The sequence below is a fragment of the Pristis pectinata genome, chromosome 20, assembly GCF_009764475.1.
Source record: "Pristis pectinata isolate sPriPec2 chromosome 20, sPriPec2.1.pri, whole genome shotgun sequence".
Taxonomy (NCBI): Eukaryota; Metazoa; Chordata; class Chondrichthyes; order Rhinopristiformes; family Pristidae; genus Pristis; species Pristis pectinata.
This window is the reverse complement of record NC_067424.1, coordinates 7,263,764-7,279,850: the sequence shown is the minus strand read 5'-3', so window position 1 is coordinate 7,279,850 and position 16,087 is coordinate 7,263,764. Positions and strand designations below refer to the sequence as shown.

Genomic DNA, 16,087 nt, shown 5'->3' with positions numbered 1-16,087 from the left:
ATCTTTGCCTTACCTGGGAGGACTGCATAGGTTCCTGAACAAGTGTTATAGCTCCTGCAGTTTCAGGGGAAAGTGTCAGGGGTCAGGAAGTCTTCTCCACCACATCCCTTTCCATCTTCTACAGATACTACTCTCTGTGTGACTCCGTGGTCTACTCATCTCTCCCCACCCACGCATCCCTGACACCTACCACCCACCTGCCTGTCTCCCAGCTTCACTTCTCCCACTCCCCTACCTGGCTCCATCTGTCCTTCACCTCTCCTCGGTCCACCAATCACCTACTGGCTCTTGTCCCACCACTCCCCCAAGTCTCTATACTGGCTTCCTTCCCTCTCCACCCAGTCCTGCTGCAGGGTTTTGAGCTGAAATGTCGACAATTCCTTCCCCCACACCCCCCACCCCCCAACAGAGAGTCTGCTCGACCCGCTGCGTTCCTCCAGCAGATTGTTTGTTACTAAAAATGAAGACTCTACAAAATGCATTCATAGCTCAATATTAGCTCCAACAGAGGCATTTACCAACTCATTCTATCTAGTGAAAAGGAAACAGCACCTAAGTTAAGAGTACAGTCATGATTGAAAATTCCATGACTTTTGGGTTATAATTAGGGATCAAAAGGTTTTTTTTAGTACATTTTCAATGAGATAAAAAAAGGTAAATATCTTTTTTCTGTATTTAAAAAGTTTTTATTTCAATCCTTCCCCTGCCTCTTTCAAATTTTGAAAAGTACACATGAAAAATTTGCTCACTATTATTTTTCCATGTGGAGCAGCAGGTGAATTTTGACACCACCACTTCTGTTTCTCTGGAGGCAGAGCACCCATGTTTTTCTTCAGCAATCAACCTAGCTTGACCTACAGAGAACTGGTGGAATTACCCAGCTGAAGCAGGCATATTTGGGCATCAGACAGATCTCAAATTCCTGGGTGGACCAAGTTCCATTTATGATGGCACTTCACTAGAAAAAGCAACCTGAAGTGAAGGGAGAGTATGCAGTGTTTGCATGGGTGAGCAGAACATTGCAACCTTGCCCCTTCACTTGCATTTCTCTTATTCTTTGTCCAAGGCACAACAATTATCTCTTTATCAGGTTAGATTTCATTTTATCACATTTGATATGGTCAATGGATGGGGCTTTATGGAGCACTTATTTGCCGGACTGACAAGCAACAAGAATTAATGATGACTAATTTATTTCTCATGCTTAATTGCAGCGCACTTCAGCTTGTACAATGTAAGCAAGTATTTGCACAGCAAATATTATTTGTATTTTCACATTCATATCCCTGGTGAAACCTCTGTTTGATTTATCACACTTTGGTTGACAAGTGTACAAGCATCAATAACCAGTCAATGCTTTAAATCAGAGAGGACTTTAAAAAATAAACTCAGTGTTTGGAGATGTGGTAATATAGGATCTAGTTAACTTTCCCTAACATTTGCTAATAACAACAACTGATCTTTGTTAATATCATATTTTTCATTCATAATTAACAGAAATATGTATTTAAGAAATTATGAAATCATTCTTTAATGACGCTTTTTTATTCAGAGGGAATGTAAGAATTCAATGTGAAGTAATATCATCAATAACAACAAAAAAAGTTCATAAAGGAGAAAGAAAACACATATTAAGCAGCCTTCAGCAATTAACTCCATTTTACTAATAAAATGTGCATTCAGACCAACTGCCTAGAGTAATAAAATCTTTCAAATTGTTTAATTCCTAATCAATGCAAAGTGAACTTTTGCAGTATAACTAAAGAAAAACAAAGTGAAACATTCCTCTGCTTTGCCTTTCTGGCTTGCCTTTCTGACTATTGCACAACCTAAAGATTGCTCATTTCTCACTACAATGCTCTCCTTCATGTTATCTTTCAGAATAAATTAATTAAAAAAAAACAGTTCTACGAAACTTCAACTACCTCACATCCTGGCTGATCTGACGTTCTAATCGTTGTCGCCGCTCCTCCAGCTGCTCGATGGGACTCTCCTCTGGAAATTCATAGGGAGCAGTTCTCATGTCACTTTCTGTCAAAGATCGGGTGAACAGCTCCTGATGTAATCAAGAACAAAAGAGGGGTGTAATAAACTCTCATGCCACACATGTAGTATTTGGAATTACCAGGATAGTAACTGTTCATGTGGTACAAGAACAATTCATTAAAAATAGTAGATTCAAATCCAATAGAAAAATACTAAAATTTTCTGTAGTTCTTCAGTTCTGGCTTTTCCAGAATTTCCACCAGTGAATTGATCAAAAAGAAAACACTTTTGACATTATGGGCTAGGGAACATTTTTGTTAAATTGATAAATCATTGGTAAATGATAATTGATAATAATCAATGCATTGTCATAATGAAATGATCTGTAGAACTGGTGTACTTTACCTCAGTACATATGACAATAATAAACCAATTTACAATTTACCAATTTTGAAATCTAAAGACAAAATCCTGTACTTGAACACAGATAGAAGTTTATAAAATTATGAGAAGCATAGATAAGGTGGACAGTTGGAACTTTTTTTCCCAGGGTAGAAATGTCAAATACTAGAGGCATAGCTTGAGGAGGGAAAATTTAAATGAGATGTCCAAGATAAGTTTCTTTATACAGGGAATGGTAGGTGCCTGAAACACACTGCCAGGGGTGGTGGTAGTGGAAGCCAATGCAATGGTGGCGTTCAAAAGGCTTTTAGAAAGGCACATGAATATTAGGGAATGCAGGGATATGGATCATGTGCAGGCAGGAGGAATTTGTTTAATTTGCCACCATGCTCGACACAGACCTCATGGGCTTATGCGGTACTGTTCTATATTCTATGTAACACCAGGTTTAAGACGATCAGAAGAAAAGATGAAATATCTTAAATAAAAATGATTAATCAAAAACATTGTTTTTATATCAGTCGGAGAACAATGGAAAGAACAATGAAGCTAAGATATTCCAGTCTGAAAATCAAAAGCTGCCTTTCACATTCATCATTATACATTTATTCTAACCGTGTGGCTGAACAGCATTCATTAATCTTTGACCAAATGGCAACATAAAGCATACATATCACTCAGCAAGTACAATATTAATTAATAAGTAACTAAAGTCATAGAATCATAGAACAGTACAGCACAATACAGGCCCTTCAGCCCACAATGTTGTGCCGACCTTTAAACCTCGCCTAAGACAATCTAACCCCTTCCTCCCACATATCCCTCTATTTTAAATTCCTCCATATGCTTATCTAGCAATCTCTTGAATTTGACCAATGTACCTGCCCCCACCACCACCCCAGGCAGCGCATTCCATGCCCCAACCACTCTCTGGGTAAAAAACCTTCTTCTGATATCTCCCTTGAACTTCCCACTCATTACTTTAAAGCCATGCCCTCTTGTATTGAGCATTGGCGCCTCGGGAAAGAGGCGCTGGCTGTCTACTCTATCTATACCTCTTTATATTTTGTACACCTCTTCTTACATAAATTAGTCTCCAGAATATTTCTGGAGACTCTCTGGTGCATGTTACACTTTGTGCAGTTGCACTGTTTTCATCTCAATTTTATTTTTTCTTATACAAGTTCCTTACAATGATCAGAATTTGCTGAAATTGAATATTTTCAGCTTCTTTAGATTTCAACCCACCCTCCCCTCACCTTTCAACTTGAAATGCTTTTGCTTTATATAGAGCAAACTGATAAATGGGAAATAATATGGTCCTTCCCCAATTTCCCTCCACAATATGTAACTGTATTTTCATCATCCAAGGTTCCACAATTTAGCATTTCTCCTCCAAACACCTCCGCTTTCCTCTTCCCCTAAGAGTGGGAGTGGCGAGACCATGGGGAAATTTGAACACAGATTAAAATTTTAAAGGGATCAAATGTCAACGTAGGTGCTTGTGGACAGGGATGATGGAATAGGATAGAGGCAGCAGGCTGAGTGACCTTTTGTGTAGGAGTATATGTAACTGGAGCATCAGGCTAGGGTCAAATAGCATACTGAGGCTGTAAACAGTCCATTTCAGCAAAGATAACAGCACTGGTAAGGATACAGAATTTTCAATGGAGTCCAAAGATAATGGCTTCAGTGCTTCTCAATGCTTACCTGGAGAATCTAGTAGCACACCAAGATTTAATCCCACAGTTCAATTTGGTGCTCTGTCATAAATACAATTGCAAACAAGTTGGAAATGCATGGACTTAGGTAGGTAGGTGGACGTAATATTTGGGCAGGAATACCCAAAACAGCATAGAAAAAAAATCAATTATTTGGAAAAAATAATTATGCGAATTGAATGAAAATGAATAACAGGAAAGACTAAGAAACATCTCTCAAAATTCAAAAGGAAATCAGTCATTAATGCACCATCTCTTTAAAAAAAATCTCATCTTTACTATTTATGGAACAAAAATACTAATTAGCTTCTGAACAATGGAGCTTTAGTTCTGACTTTTTACAGAAAAAAAATACGGCAGCCTCCAACTAAACTGAAGCTGCTGACTAAGCACCCACCTCTGCAATCTCCTTAAACTTTCCATCCATGGATGTAGGGAGATTGATAGGAAAAGTTTTCAAAGAGAGTGGAGTTCCAGGTAGTGACTGAGAGCAATGAATTTGTTTCAGAGTCCCTGTCTTGTGTAAATCTGTGAAAGCAAATCAAAGATATTTTGATCAAAGGTTCACAGCAATGAATCATAACCAAAAAAAAAGGATTTTAAATGAAAAGATTAAAGTAATATGAATAAAACATAATAACCGAGATTGTCATTTATTTTTCAGAATGAAATTATCTAGTAACCATTTCCTTTAACAGAGTTAATGGAGAATTAAATGTTTTAAGGACATCAAAAGCATCTCCAATCAAGTTTCACTGAAACATTACCAAGTATTTATTGTATGCTGTCCCTCCAAATGAAGTATAAATGTTCTCAAGAACAAAAAATGATCATGCATGATTCTGTCAATCCCAATAAAACGCAAATAAAAGCCTTTCAATCAAACATCAATCGAATGACTGATGGAAGTAAACAAACAAGAGCAAAATGTCTCCTAAATTGTTTTCAATAAGCCTATAAAAGGATGTCTGTTCTTGACGGACTGCTTTGTTCTTATTCATTCCTCAAGTACACCAACTAGAATCTGAAGAGTCCGACTATAATCTTGATATCAACGGTGCCAATGAGGCAGCAACCAGTAAATTAGGATAATCTAGACTTCACTGAATGTTCAGTTGATGTATACTATGAACTGAAAAGATAAGGATCCCAGGTCAGCCATAGTAAAGCAGCTGGTTTACAATCAAATGCATAACCACCAAATCTCAAGGATTGTAGAATTCAAGTAGCTGAATTCAGAGCAGCCACACAGAGAAGCACCTGCTATTTTGGGATGGTAGCTTGGATGTACACATGAATAAAAGTGAATTATATTTCTCCTCCTGCAGAAAGTCCCTCACCCCACCACATGGCAGAGAAGCAGACAGTACATGTAGGTAAATTCAAATGTTAAGCAGGATGTGCACACATTCACAACACCACCAATCTACTCTCCATCCTTTGGAAGACTAAAGTAGCAACCGTCATTGCTGTTCCTAAAATACAAAGCACAGAAGTTTCAGCTAACACTTCCAGAATTGCAAAGAGCTAGGGTCCAGAAAATAGTACGCTAGCTGTAAATTGTGTACTGTAGTACTGACTAACAATTTACCTCGACATTAACGCTCTAGCATCCTTCAATGTGCCTCAACATCAAAATGAAGGTCAAAGTGAAATTACAAAATTACAGTAATTATTTCATTAGAGTCAACTCTGCCACAAACCATTCATTTATCATGTTGCTCTAAAAAGAATGAAGTCACTTCAGAGGTCATCAAAATTATTGTTGATTTGATCACGAACTTGATCATTTGGAAAGGTCTGCTCACTTTTATCTGTCACTCAGTAGCCAACTTGTGTTACTTGTCATCCACAAAAGTCATAACATATTCACTGAATATCTACAATATTCCTGCCATTGAGCAATAGTAAATTACATTAACCTTTATAAGAGCTACAAAACTGATTAATATTTTTTGAAAATAAATTGTGATCTTTTCTCCATTTATAGCCTTTTGGTACTTGCACGTGAAGTACTAATAGGTACCATGAACCGTTCATTGTGGATTTACTGCAGAAAATGCAGTTTAGGATCTGGTCTTACAGAACTTTAACTACATCCTTAACGATTGCCTTTCTGACCAGATAAGTTCCTGCCCAATTGCATTAAGACCTAAGTGGGAAAAGCCTTCTAGTATTTCGCCACACAAATGCCACCAAAGCTCAGGATTCTCATACAAACACACCAATCCCAAACCTGGTGGCTTATCTTCAATAGTGTTCCAACAAGATTCCTCAAAGGAGTTCAGCAGCTGAGTGTAAACTGGTTGTAACTCCTAGTGTCCGTGGGGTGGGAATCTACATGTGTTTTGGGGAAGCACCAAGACAGAATAAGAATCAGATAATGAGTACTTCTAGAAAAATTGATTGTTAACTGTAATTGTTTAAAATGGATGTGATTTTCAATATCTTAATTGTTTTGGGAGAGGGTTAATTTTCTTTTACACTACAAAAAATATCAAACAACTTAAAAGAAGTTTCTGACTGCTTCTTTACATCTGCGTCATTTAAAATCTCCAACAGTCAACAAGGTCATGGGAGAAGCTTAACCAGCTTCCAATTTTTTTTCCTCCAGTTACTTTACAAGCAGGATTTATTCAGACAGGAAGGATATGGATGCAACAGAGAGAATGCAGAAGAGATTCACCAGGATGTTGCCTGGAATTGAGGGCTTTGAATGGAGAAGAGATTGGAGAGGCTGGGCTTATTCTCACTGAAACACAGGAGGCTGAGGGGTCTTACAGAGGCCTATAAAATTATGAGGGGCACAGATAGAATAGGTAGTCAGAATCTTTTTCCTAGGGCGAGGAATCTAAAATTAGAGGTTTAAGCTGAGAGGGGAAACTTTTAGAGGAGATCTGAGGAACAAGTTTTATAGAAAGTGGTGCCAGAGTAAGGGGTATAGGCAGGTACAATTACAAAGTTTAAAAAGGACCTGATGTGGGTTAATGGGATTAGTGTAGATAGGCATAACAGTGCACATGGATAAGTTGAGCCAAAAGGCCCATTTCTATGCTGTTCAACTCTGACTCTCAGACACTATGGTGCTATTGCTAAATGTCTTCATGATTTTCCACGTGATTACTATAAATAAATGCAAATTGCTATCTTTGTCACTGTTAGTACAAAGCAACAAATAAACCTGGACACAAATTTCAGGTTTTAAGTAGCTGCTTATGCCTTTCAGTACCACCCCTAATTTTTTGTGATTCATTCAATGGACAATTCAGTGGAAGGAAAAGTGATATTTTCACAAGGTTAATGGCAGAGTAGTGCACCTTTTCTATAACTTGCATTGATTCAGTTGTTGCATATTTTACACAGTAATGTTGAGTGCAATTGGATACCATTTTTTGGCATCTAATTCCGGGCTGTTAAGATATTTAAAAGCGCTGATAAAGTCTTGAAGATTAAATAGCAATAAACAAATTAGCACTGTAAACCACAAAGCTACTAGCTGAAGGGGAACTGAGTTGCATAATTTTGTGCAACACACTGAATGCAATAGTAAGCAAAGCTGACAACACAGCTGGTTGTATAACTGTATATATGTACAGCAAACAAAGGAGTTAGAGGCACCGGACTATTCTGGCTCACATTTTCCAGGCTCCATTGTCTAGAAATTCATTCCCAGTCAGTAGTGCTAGTAGCTTTATAGTCATGCAAGCACGTTGTACCCTGCCTCAGAATCTTTACCCAGGATAAATTTCTATCCATATAATCAGGTGACGTATGGACACACTGGAAAAAAGATACAGTACAAGTAAAATTTCATTATTTTCCCCACAGTGCTTTTTGTTTTGCATAAGTCTACATGACGGAGTTTTCGTTTTATACTCATTTTCAGGATCTGGGCATCACAATCGATGTAAATATTTATTGCCCTTCCCTCATTCCACTTGTGAAGGTGGCGGTGAGCTGCCTTCTTTTTCTGCTGCGGTCCTTCTGGTGAAGGAACTTCCACAGTGCTGTTGGAAGGACCGGCGATATATTTCCAAGTCAGCATGGTGTATGACTTGGAAGCAAACTGCAGGTAGAGGTGTTCCTATGCACTACTGCCCTTGTCCTCCTTGGTGGCAGGGGTTGGGGGTTTTGGGAGGTGCAACTACAGTAGTCCGGGTGAGTAATCGCAGAGCATTTTGTGGATGGTACATTCCCTTCACCACTGTGCACCAGTAATGGAGGGAAGGAATGCTTAGGGTGGTTGAAAGCACACTAATTAAGCAGTCTGCTTTGTTCTGGATGGTGCTGAGCTTATTGAGAGTTGTTGGTGCTGCACTAATCCAGAAAGTAGAGTCAATGGTGACCCCTAGGATATTGATGGTGAGAGACTTGGCAACAGTAATGCCAAGGGTTATGTGAATGTTAAGGATAAGTGGTTAGACTCTCTTTTTGGAGGTGGTCATTGTGGTGGAAATATTACTTGTTACTTATCAGCCCATATCTCTTTGTTGTTTAGGTCTTGCTTCATACACACACAGGCTGCTTCATTTGCTGAAGAGTTATGTTTGGAATTGCATATTGTGCAACCATCAGTACTCAAACCTGCTCTTGACTTTATGACAGAAGGAAGGTCCTTGACAAGGTGGTTCGGCCGAGAACACTTCCCTGAGAAACCCCCAGGGCCAGGAAGGTTGACCTCCAACAACCAAATGCTTTTTTGAGGTGTAAGTAGATTTTTATCCGTGAGGTACGAGACTGACTCAAATTCAAGTTTGCTGAATTCTCCTTCCTGGTAAACTGTTCTATTTAAAAAAAGATAAATATTGAAAAAGGTTGTTGAATTTGGCAAACTACCATCATGTACTTACATAGAGATCCAAGATGCAGTAAAATCAGAGGCCTGGGACAGAGAATCCCAACTGGAAAGGATACCCACCAGTAAGGGGACAAAGTGACCTGTATTCTTATTATAAATACAAGAATATTATATCATACAAGAATAACTTTTTTCAATAATTTTATTCAATCGTTTTCCTATATTCCATACTTCTCATATTTGTATATTTCATTACTAGATAACAAGAGACCATTCACCCATTAATTCCATGCCATCTCAGAGCAATCCATCAATCCGATTCCTCACTTATTGCCCAGTAACTATTCTCTCAAACGTGCCCTGTAACAGTCCCCTATCATCCACCTAAACTTGGGACAGTTCACATTTCCCCAATGAACCTAACAATCGGCATATCTGTGGGATATGGGTGGAAACTAGCGCACCTGGGGGAGACCCACCCGGTTACAGGATAAATGTGCAAACGCCACAAAGACAGCACCTGAGGTCAGGATTGGACTTGATTCACAGGAGCTGTGTGACAGCTGCATTACCCACATTGCTACTATGCAGTCCTACATGAAAAATAAGGTAAAAAGTAGAACAAAAGACTTCATTGCTACCGTCTCAAACTGACTTAGAGTAATTAATTTTGGCTACAGCCACCAACAGCTGTTAACTGTTATTATAAGAACATTGAAAAGAGTAAAAACAGAATCCATCAAATTAAATTATAAAATAAATTGAAATACAATAGTGTGCTCACAATATATTGAAAAGGGCAGATGCTATCCCCATGGTCTCAATGTATATTTAACACAGACCAAGAGACGGAAAGAAAACACAGAACCACATGCTGTTAATGTGCCACAGATGTGAATTATTAAACTAAGAACCTTGTTACTTTGATTTCTGGTTTTCTTCTGCCTAAAATGCCTCTTTCCTACCTCAATGGGGGTTCCAAACATTTTGACACAACATTTTACCTCTTTGAAATAGGAGTTCTTTATGTAAAAAAAAATCCTGGTTTTGTGCTATGAGATATGGTCTTTGGCTTCTGGGGAGATAAGAGGACAGGTAGTAGGGTGGGCTTCACAATAAAATTTCACAACTATCTAGCCTAACCTTTTCTTGTAGGCCCACAGGCAAAGTTGGTAAAAAGTAATCTACAATGGGATAAATGGACAACATTCAAGGCACAGCACATTATATGCTGCAATGTGCAAATCATATAGCCGTGTGACAGGTTTGTACTTTGGAAACTGCAAACCTGCACCATTCAGCAGCCAATAACCTTCCCACAGGAAGACAGCAAAGGGAGGGGCAGTGGGAGCTGGAAGAATAAAAGGGGCAAGAAAGAAAGAAAGGTGTTTTGTCAGTCTATTGACAGGCAACTGAGCTTAGAAATGCAGGTATATATATACAAAGCCTTCTTCCAATAAATCTGCAACCCTCACAATATGTGTTCAATATTTATATGGAAAGGAAAAGTAATGCATTTGATAGAAGGGCTTTCAAGGTTAGTGCTGCAAGCATTTTCACACATAAATTATTGACAAATAGTTAGGCATGCATGCATTTAAAAATACATATATACTTAAGTGCAGGATTTACCAAATATATTACAGTTACAAAACTATTTCCTTTTCTTTCAGGTTCCTTAAACATATAACAAAAACTGCTGGAATTGCATAGTTACTTTACATAGAAGTGATTATGCTATTTCAGGTGTGGTAAATACTCAAAGCGTTATAACCATTCATAGCAAAGACCAATCTGCTCCCAGTCCCTTATGTTTGGAACACCAAGTGACACTCCACATCCATTCTGCTCGTCACATATATCGTTGGTCATCTGCAATATTTTAATAGAGATACAAAATGACAGCAGTTAAGTAAAAGAAAATGAATCATACAACAGAGGGGATAACTAGAGGACAGACAGGGTTCAATTAATTGGGGATGCAGGAAGAGAGAAAAAAAATTCTCCCTATTTGTCCATGTACATTACAAGACCTTTCAAATGCCTTTATACTTATAGCATACAACAGTAGTACTGAAAAACTGTGCATCGATAAATTTAAAATAATGTTCTTTGCAATAATAAACTCAAAAATGTTTCTACAGTAAATGAAGTAATTGAAAATGCTCCTAGCTAGCTTATCCACACAACCATCAATGTCACTGCCTTCTCCATGATTGGGAATAAGACAGTTTATCGGCCTGACATCACAAGAGTCAGCACCATATAATATTCTGTATTGGGAATGAAACACTGAATTGAATTCAGTTGCTTTGTTTTCATACATTTCATCAAAAAGCATATATTAAATTTAATTAGAATGAGACTCATACAGTACAGAAACGGGCTCTTTGTCCTATCGAATCTGTGCCGAACCTCAAGCCATTACACTAATGATATTTTATATTTCCCATACTTCCATCAAATCCCCACGGATTCTATCGTCACCTACACACAAGGGGCAACTTACAGTGGATAATCAAACTACCAACCCATATGTCTTTAGGATATGGGAGGAAACTGCTGCACCCAAGGAAATTTACACAGTCACAGGGCGAATGTGTAAATTCCACACAGACATAACTGGAGATCAGGATTGAACCGGTTGCTCGAGCTGAAAAGCAACATCTCTACTAACTGCACCTCTTGCAACCCCAGTTACTTTGTCCAATTCAGTGTAACTAAAAGGTATTTCGATTTTAACTGTGTAACACCATTTACATCCTTTGATCAACGCGAAGTATTTTCTTCCTGGTTGCTGCTCCACCAAGTTTTCAGTCTTGTTAAAAATGTGTGGATTATTAAAAGCTATGATGTGAAACAATATCGCACTCAGCATGATAAAAGCAACATGTTTCCAAGATCATTTTTACAAGATAATTTTTGCAATCCAGAAATGAACCAATAGCTCTGATTCAGTAAGCGCAGGTTGACTCTGTGGTTAAGAAGCCATATGGTGTATTGTCCTTCATCAATCGTGGAATTGAATTTAGGAGCCGGGAGGTATTGTTGCAACTATATAGGACCCTGGTCAGACCCCACGTGGAGTACTGTGCTCAGTTCTGGTCGCCTCACTACAGGAAGGATGTGGAAGCCATAGAAAGGGTGCAGAGGAGATTTACAAGGATGCGGACTGGAATGTGGAGCATGCCTTATGAAAGCAGGTTGAGGGAACTCGGCCTTTTCTCCTTGGAGTGATGGAGGATGAGGGGGGTACCTGATAGAGGTGTATAAGATGATGAGAGGCATTGATCGGGTGGATAGTCAGAGGCTTTTCCCCAGGGCTGAAATGGTGGTGACAAGAGGACATAGGTTTAAGGTGCTGGAGAGTAGGTATAGAGGAGATGTCAGGGGTAAGTTTTTTTTTTACTCAGAGAGTGGTGAGTGTGTGGAAGGGGCTGCCGGCAACGGTGGTGGAGGCAGATACGATAGGGTCTATTAAGAGACTGTTGGATAGGTACATGGAGATGAGAAAAATAGAGAGCTATGGGTAAACCTAATAATTTCTAGGGTAGGGACATGATTGGCACAGCTTTGTGGGCCAAAGGGCCTGAATTGTGCTGTAGGTGTTTTTATGTTTTCTAAATAAGATGGTTATTTATTATGATACAAAAGAATATTCAATGAAGTGCCTGAAAAGGAAGTACTCTCTGAACTTACAAAAAAAGTTTGATAAAATGGGAAAAATTGCTCTGCCATGTGGAAGGAACAAGGATTAAATGGATAATTTTTAAGAAAGGAGGGTGAAAGATTTTCTTTCATAGCAGTGTTCCTACCAAAAATATGTCAGCAATGCTGCATTTAACTGGCAAAGAATTTAATGGAGCTAATCACAAATAATTTACAATTGATACTGATACCATTTAATTGCTGTAGATTCCAGCATCTGCAGTCTCTTGTGACTCCAAAGAATTTAATGGAGCTGGTCACCAATATAACAAGAGTTCAAATACTTTTGAGACTACTTTTAAGAACAATGCTTGAGAATGCCAGAAGAACAGGCAGCCTTCAAATCGGACTGACTCTGTGTTATTTTTCAATGTCAAAACATTCAAGCAATTGGCTTCTGAAGACAAGCTCAATTCTCTCCCTTTCTCTTTCAACCTCCTCTTCCCTGGCAATTTAAATGAAAGTAGATAGTCACACATGAAGAAACATCTTAACTTTCAATGCAGCTTTCACATATTTATTATTTAATACAAGCTGAATGGTTTGGGAAATGCACAAGATACAAGTTGCCCTGGAATGGCTATCAATACTCCAAATATTTGAGTTGATTGTGTCAAAGTGTAGCAACTTGATCTCTACTGAAAAACCCTTCACACTCTATGTTCTACAGGAAAAATATACCAGATCTAAAAGAGCAAATGGCTACTCAATAGCTGAACTAAGCATAAAACAGTCTTCTGACCAGAGGATAGAAAATCCTCTGCTGTATGTGCCATAGAGTCATTGAGTCATGTGGCACTGAAACAGCCCTTTGTCCCACCAAGTCCACACCAGCCACTGAGAACCCATTTACACCAATCCTACAGTGATCCCATTTTCTTTATTCTTCCTACATTCCCATTAACTCCCACCAGATTCTCTCACTCACCTACACACTTAGGCAACTTACAAACAGAATGGAAGATAAACCCACCACTTTTTGTGTAAAGCCTGATAAATGATAAAAATAATTATTCCAAATTGTATGTTCAAAATAATGAAGAAATAATATTTTAAATGACAAATGATCCTGAGAAGAAACGATTAAAGTTCTCACCTCTTCCCATTTATCTTTCCACCTTGCTCTTTTCCCTCCAAAACACTTCTTAATATTGGGAAGTGGGGTGCCAAGAATAATGATACCCTTCTGTTTTTGCCATGTGAATCAGAAGAGAGTGGTTGAAAAACTCTGTACAACTCTAGCACTGGGGCCTTGCAACAGAGCCCAATTCAAGCCTCATACACAATTCTCACAAGCATATTCTGGTAAGAATCTCCGGGAAATTATTAGGGCAGAGCCCAATTCATTGCCCTGGTTGAGGATACAAAAAAGGAAAGCCAGAGACTTATGAAACATTTTGCTTCCTTTCAGAACATCCCAAAACACATTACAGACAATGGAGCACTTTTGAAGGGCAGTCAGTTTTGGAATGTGGGAAACACAGCATCAAATTTATGCAGGGCATTTGATGTTAAACAACAACATTAAAATAACTTGATAATAGTTTTTCTAGTGCTACCCTAGCCAAGACAGCCCGTCTCAACAAAGAACAGCATCAAAACCATGACCTTTGTTCCACACGGCCCAATTCCATATCATTCTCGCTCAAATTCACTAAATGGCAAAAGTATCCTTGGATTTGAATTTAGATTGCAGAATACCAGTCCAACTACCTTAATATATTTGCCTGAAATTTCTCTCAGTCAGGGAACTACAGCACCGAAACAGCCCATTTGGCCCAACTAGTCTATGATTTATGTTCCACACAAAGTTCTTTCCACTTAGTATTTCTTTCAATTATTTCATGTAAATACAATTCTTTGTAAATGTTTTGATTAGGTCATTACAAATTACATTATAGTTCAGCAACTTTGTTCTGGCCTGCACTTCCAAAGAGAACAAGACTGCTCAATCTTTCCATACTTCACCATGTCCATTCTTGATGATTAGAGCTTCATTCATCCAATCAGTCTAATAGCACTGCACAATTAAATAAAGAGGTTGGATTGCCTATTCCAATTCAAAACAATACTTCACAGAATGAGAGTGCCTCCGACTTGAGGTGGTCACCAATTAGATCCTTGTTCTGTACGTGAAGTAACTAGTTGGTATGTAGGTACACCTCAAAAGCCCATGAAAAGTTTTATATTCAAAGAATACAATGTAATTCATTTACTTCAGGCAGGTTCCAATGAAAAGGTCATAAACTTGAATTATTGACAGTTTCTTTCTTCACAGATGCTGTCTGATCTGCTGGGTGATTCCAGCATTTCTGTTATCACATCTGACTTCTAGCACCTGAAGTTTTTTTCTTGCTTTTAAGTTAACATCTGGGCTACCTCAAAAACCTTTTACATTGGCAACAGCATAATTTCAAGCCTTTTAATTTTATTAAAAACTCCTGTGCCTCCTTTCCAAATTAGCTCCACCTGGTTTCCAGGTCTGTTGGTGCAGATCAGGAACTAACCACCTGAATAGTGTTATGTCTGGTTTAAAATAATATTTGAAATTGACATCACCATTGACTACTGGAAAATGAAGCGTCTGAGGAACTGAGTTCAAACAAGCCAAAATGATGTTATGAATTAGGCTCCAAGTTGCAAGGATGAGCTTGAAAAAATTGTGGTTGAGCTGTAGACAAGAGACATAATTGCTGAAAAGTAATATTTACTTACTATTAAAGCAATTTGCACAACTTTGCTGTAGGTATAGGTGGGTCTGCAATCGAGTCAGACCACAGACCCCAGGAGTGGCTGAGAAAGAAGCCAGGGAGTGTGGGAATAGTCGTGCTCACAACTTACATTAAACAGAGGAGGACTGGCGGATCAGTGGATCTGATCCACTGTAGTAAAGCTCTGACAGTGTGGATTCAGCAAATTCTGTCATTCTGCAATTTAACTATGGCACCATAGATGAAACCACTGCTGGAATTATTTTCAGAATTTATCATGCAGTTCATTAGGCAATGCCAATGTGAACAGAAAAGTCAGATACCGTATTTGCTTGAAAATCTGAAATAAAAAATGGGAAATGCTTAAGTTTTCAGTGAGTTAGGCCACATCAGTGGAGTGAAAAAACAATTACTGTTTCAGTTCAGTGCCCTATCAGCACAGGAGTAGGTGAGAGATGAAAATTTTGGACATTGAGAAATGGGGGAATGGAGGAGAGAATAAAAGGGAAGACTTGTCAAATGTGGAAGGCACAAAAATGGCATGTTGCAGTCTCCCTCTCGTTTGGCTAATCTGTGCTAGGGAGAGCTGCACAGCAGAACAAAGAGGAGGGTTGAGGGCATGGCTTCCATCACATCCAACAGGTGCTAATGACGGAGACTACAGGATCCTGTTGGTCTGTCAACACATGGAAGAGTGATACCACCCTTAATGTGCAGTCCAGGGCTCGCATCTCAGCACTGAGGTGCTGCACCACTCACCT

The 16,087-nt window shown here is 38.7% G+C and overlaps 1 protein-coding gene across 4 annotated transcripts in view; it reads right to left on the bottom strand.

The window, feature by feature from the left end:
- Positions 1 to 16,087, bottom strand: part of LOC127580720 (AMP deaminase 2-like) — a 126,596-nt gene that overhangs the window by 45,591 nt on the left and 64,918 nt on the right. For all 4 annotated transcript variants that reach the window (XM_052034495.1, XM_052034493.1, XM_052034494.1 and 1 more), the window contains exons 2-3: positions 4,507 to 4,637; positions 1,926 to 2,056 (exon numbers count right to left, since the gene is read on the bottom strand). In XM_052034495.1, coding sequence (XP_051890455.1) covers positions 1,926 to 2,056; positions 4,507 to 4,637 — 262 coding nt within the window. The remainder of the gene's footprint in view (positions 1 to 1,925; positions 2,057 to 4,506; positions 4,638 to 16,087) is intronic.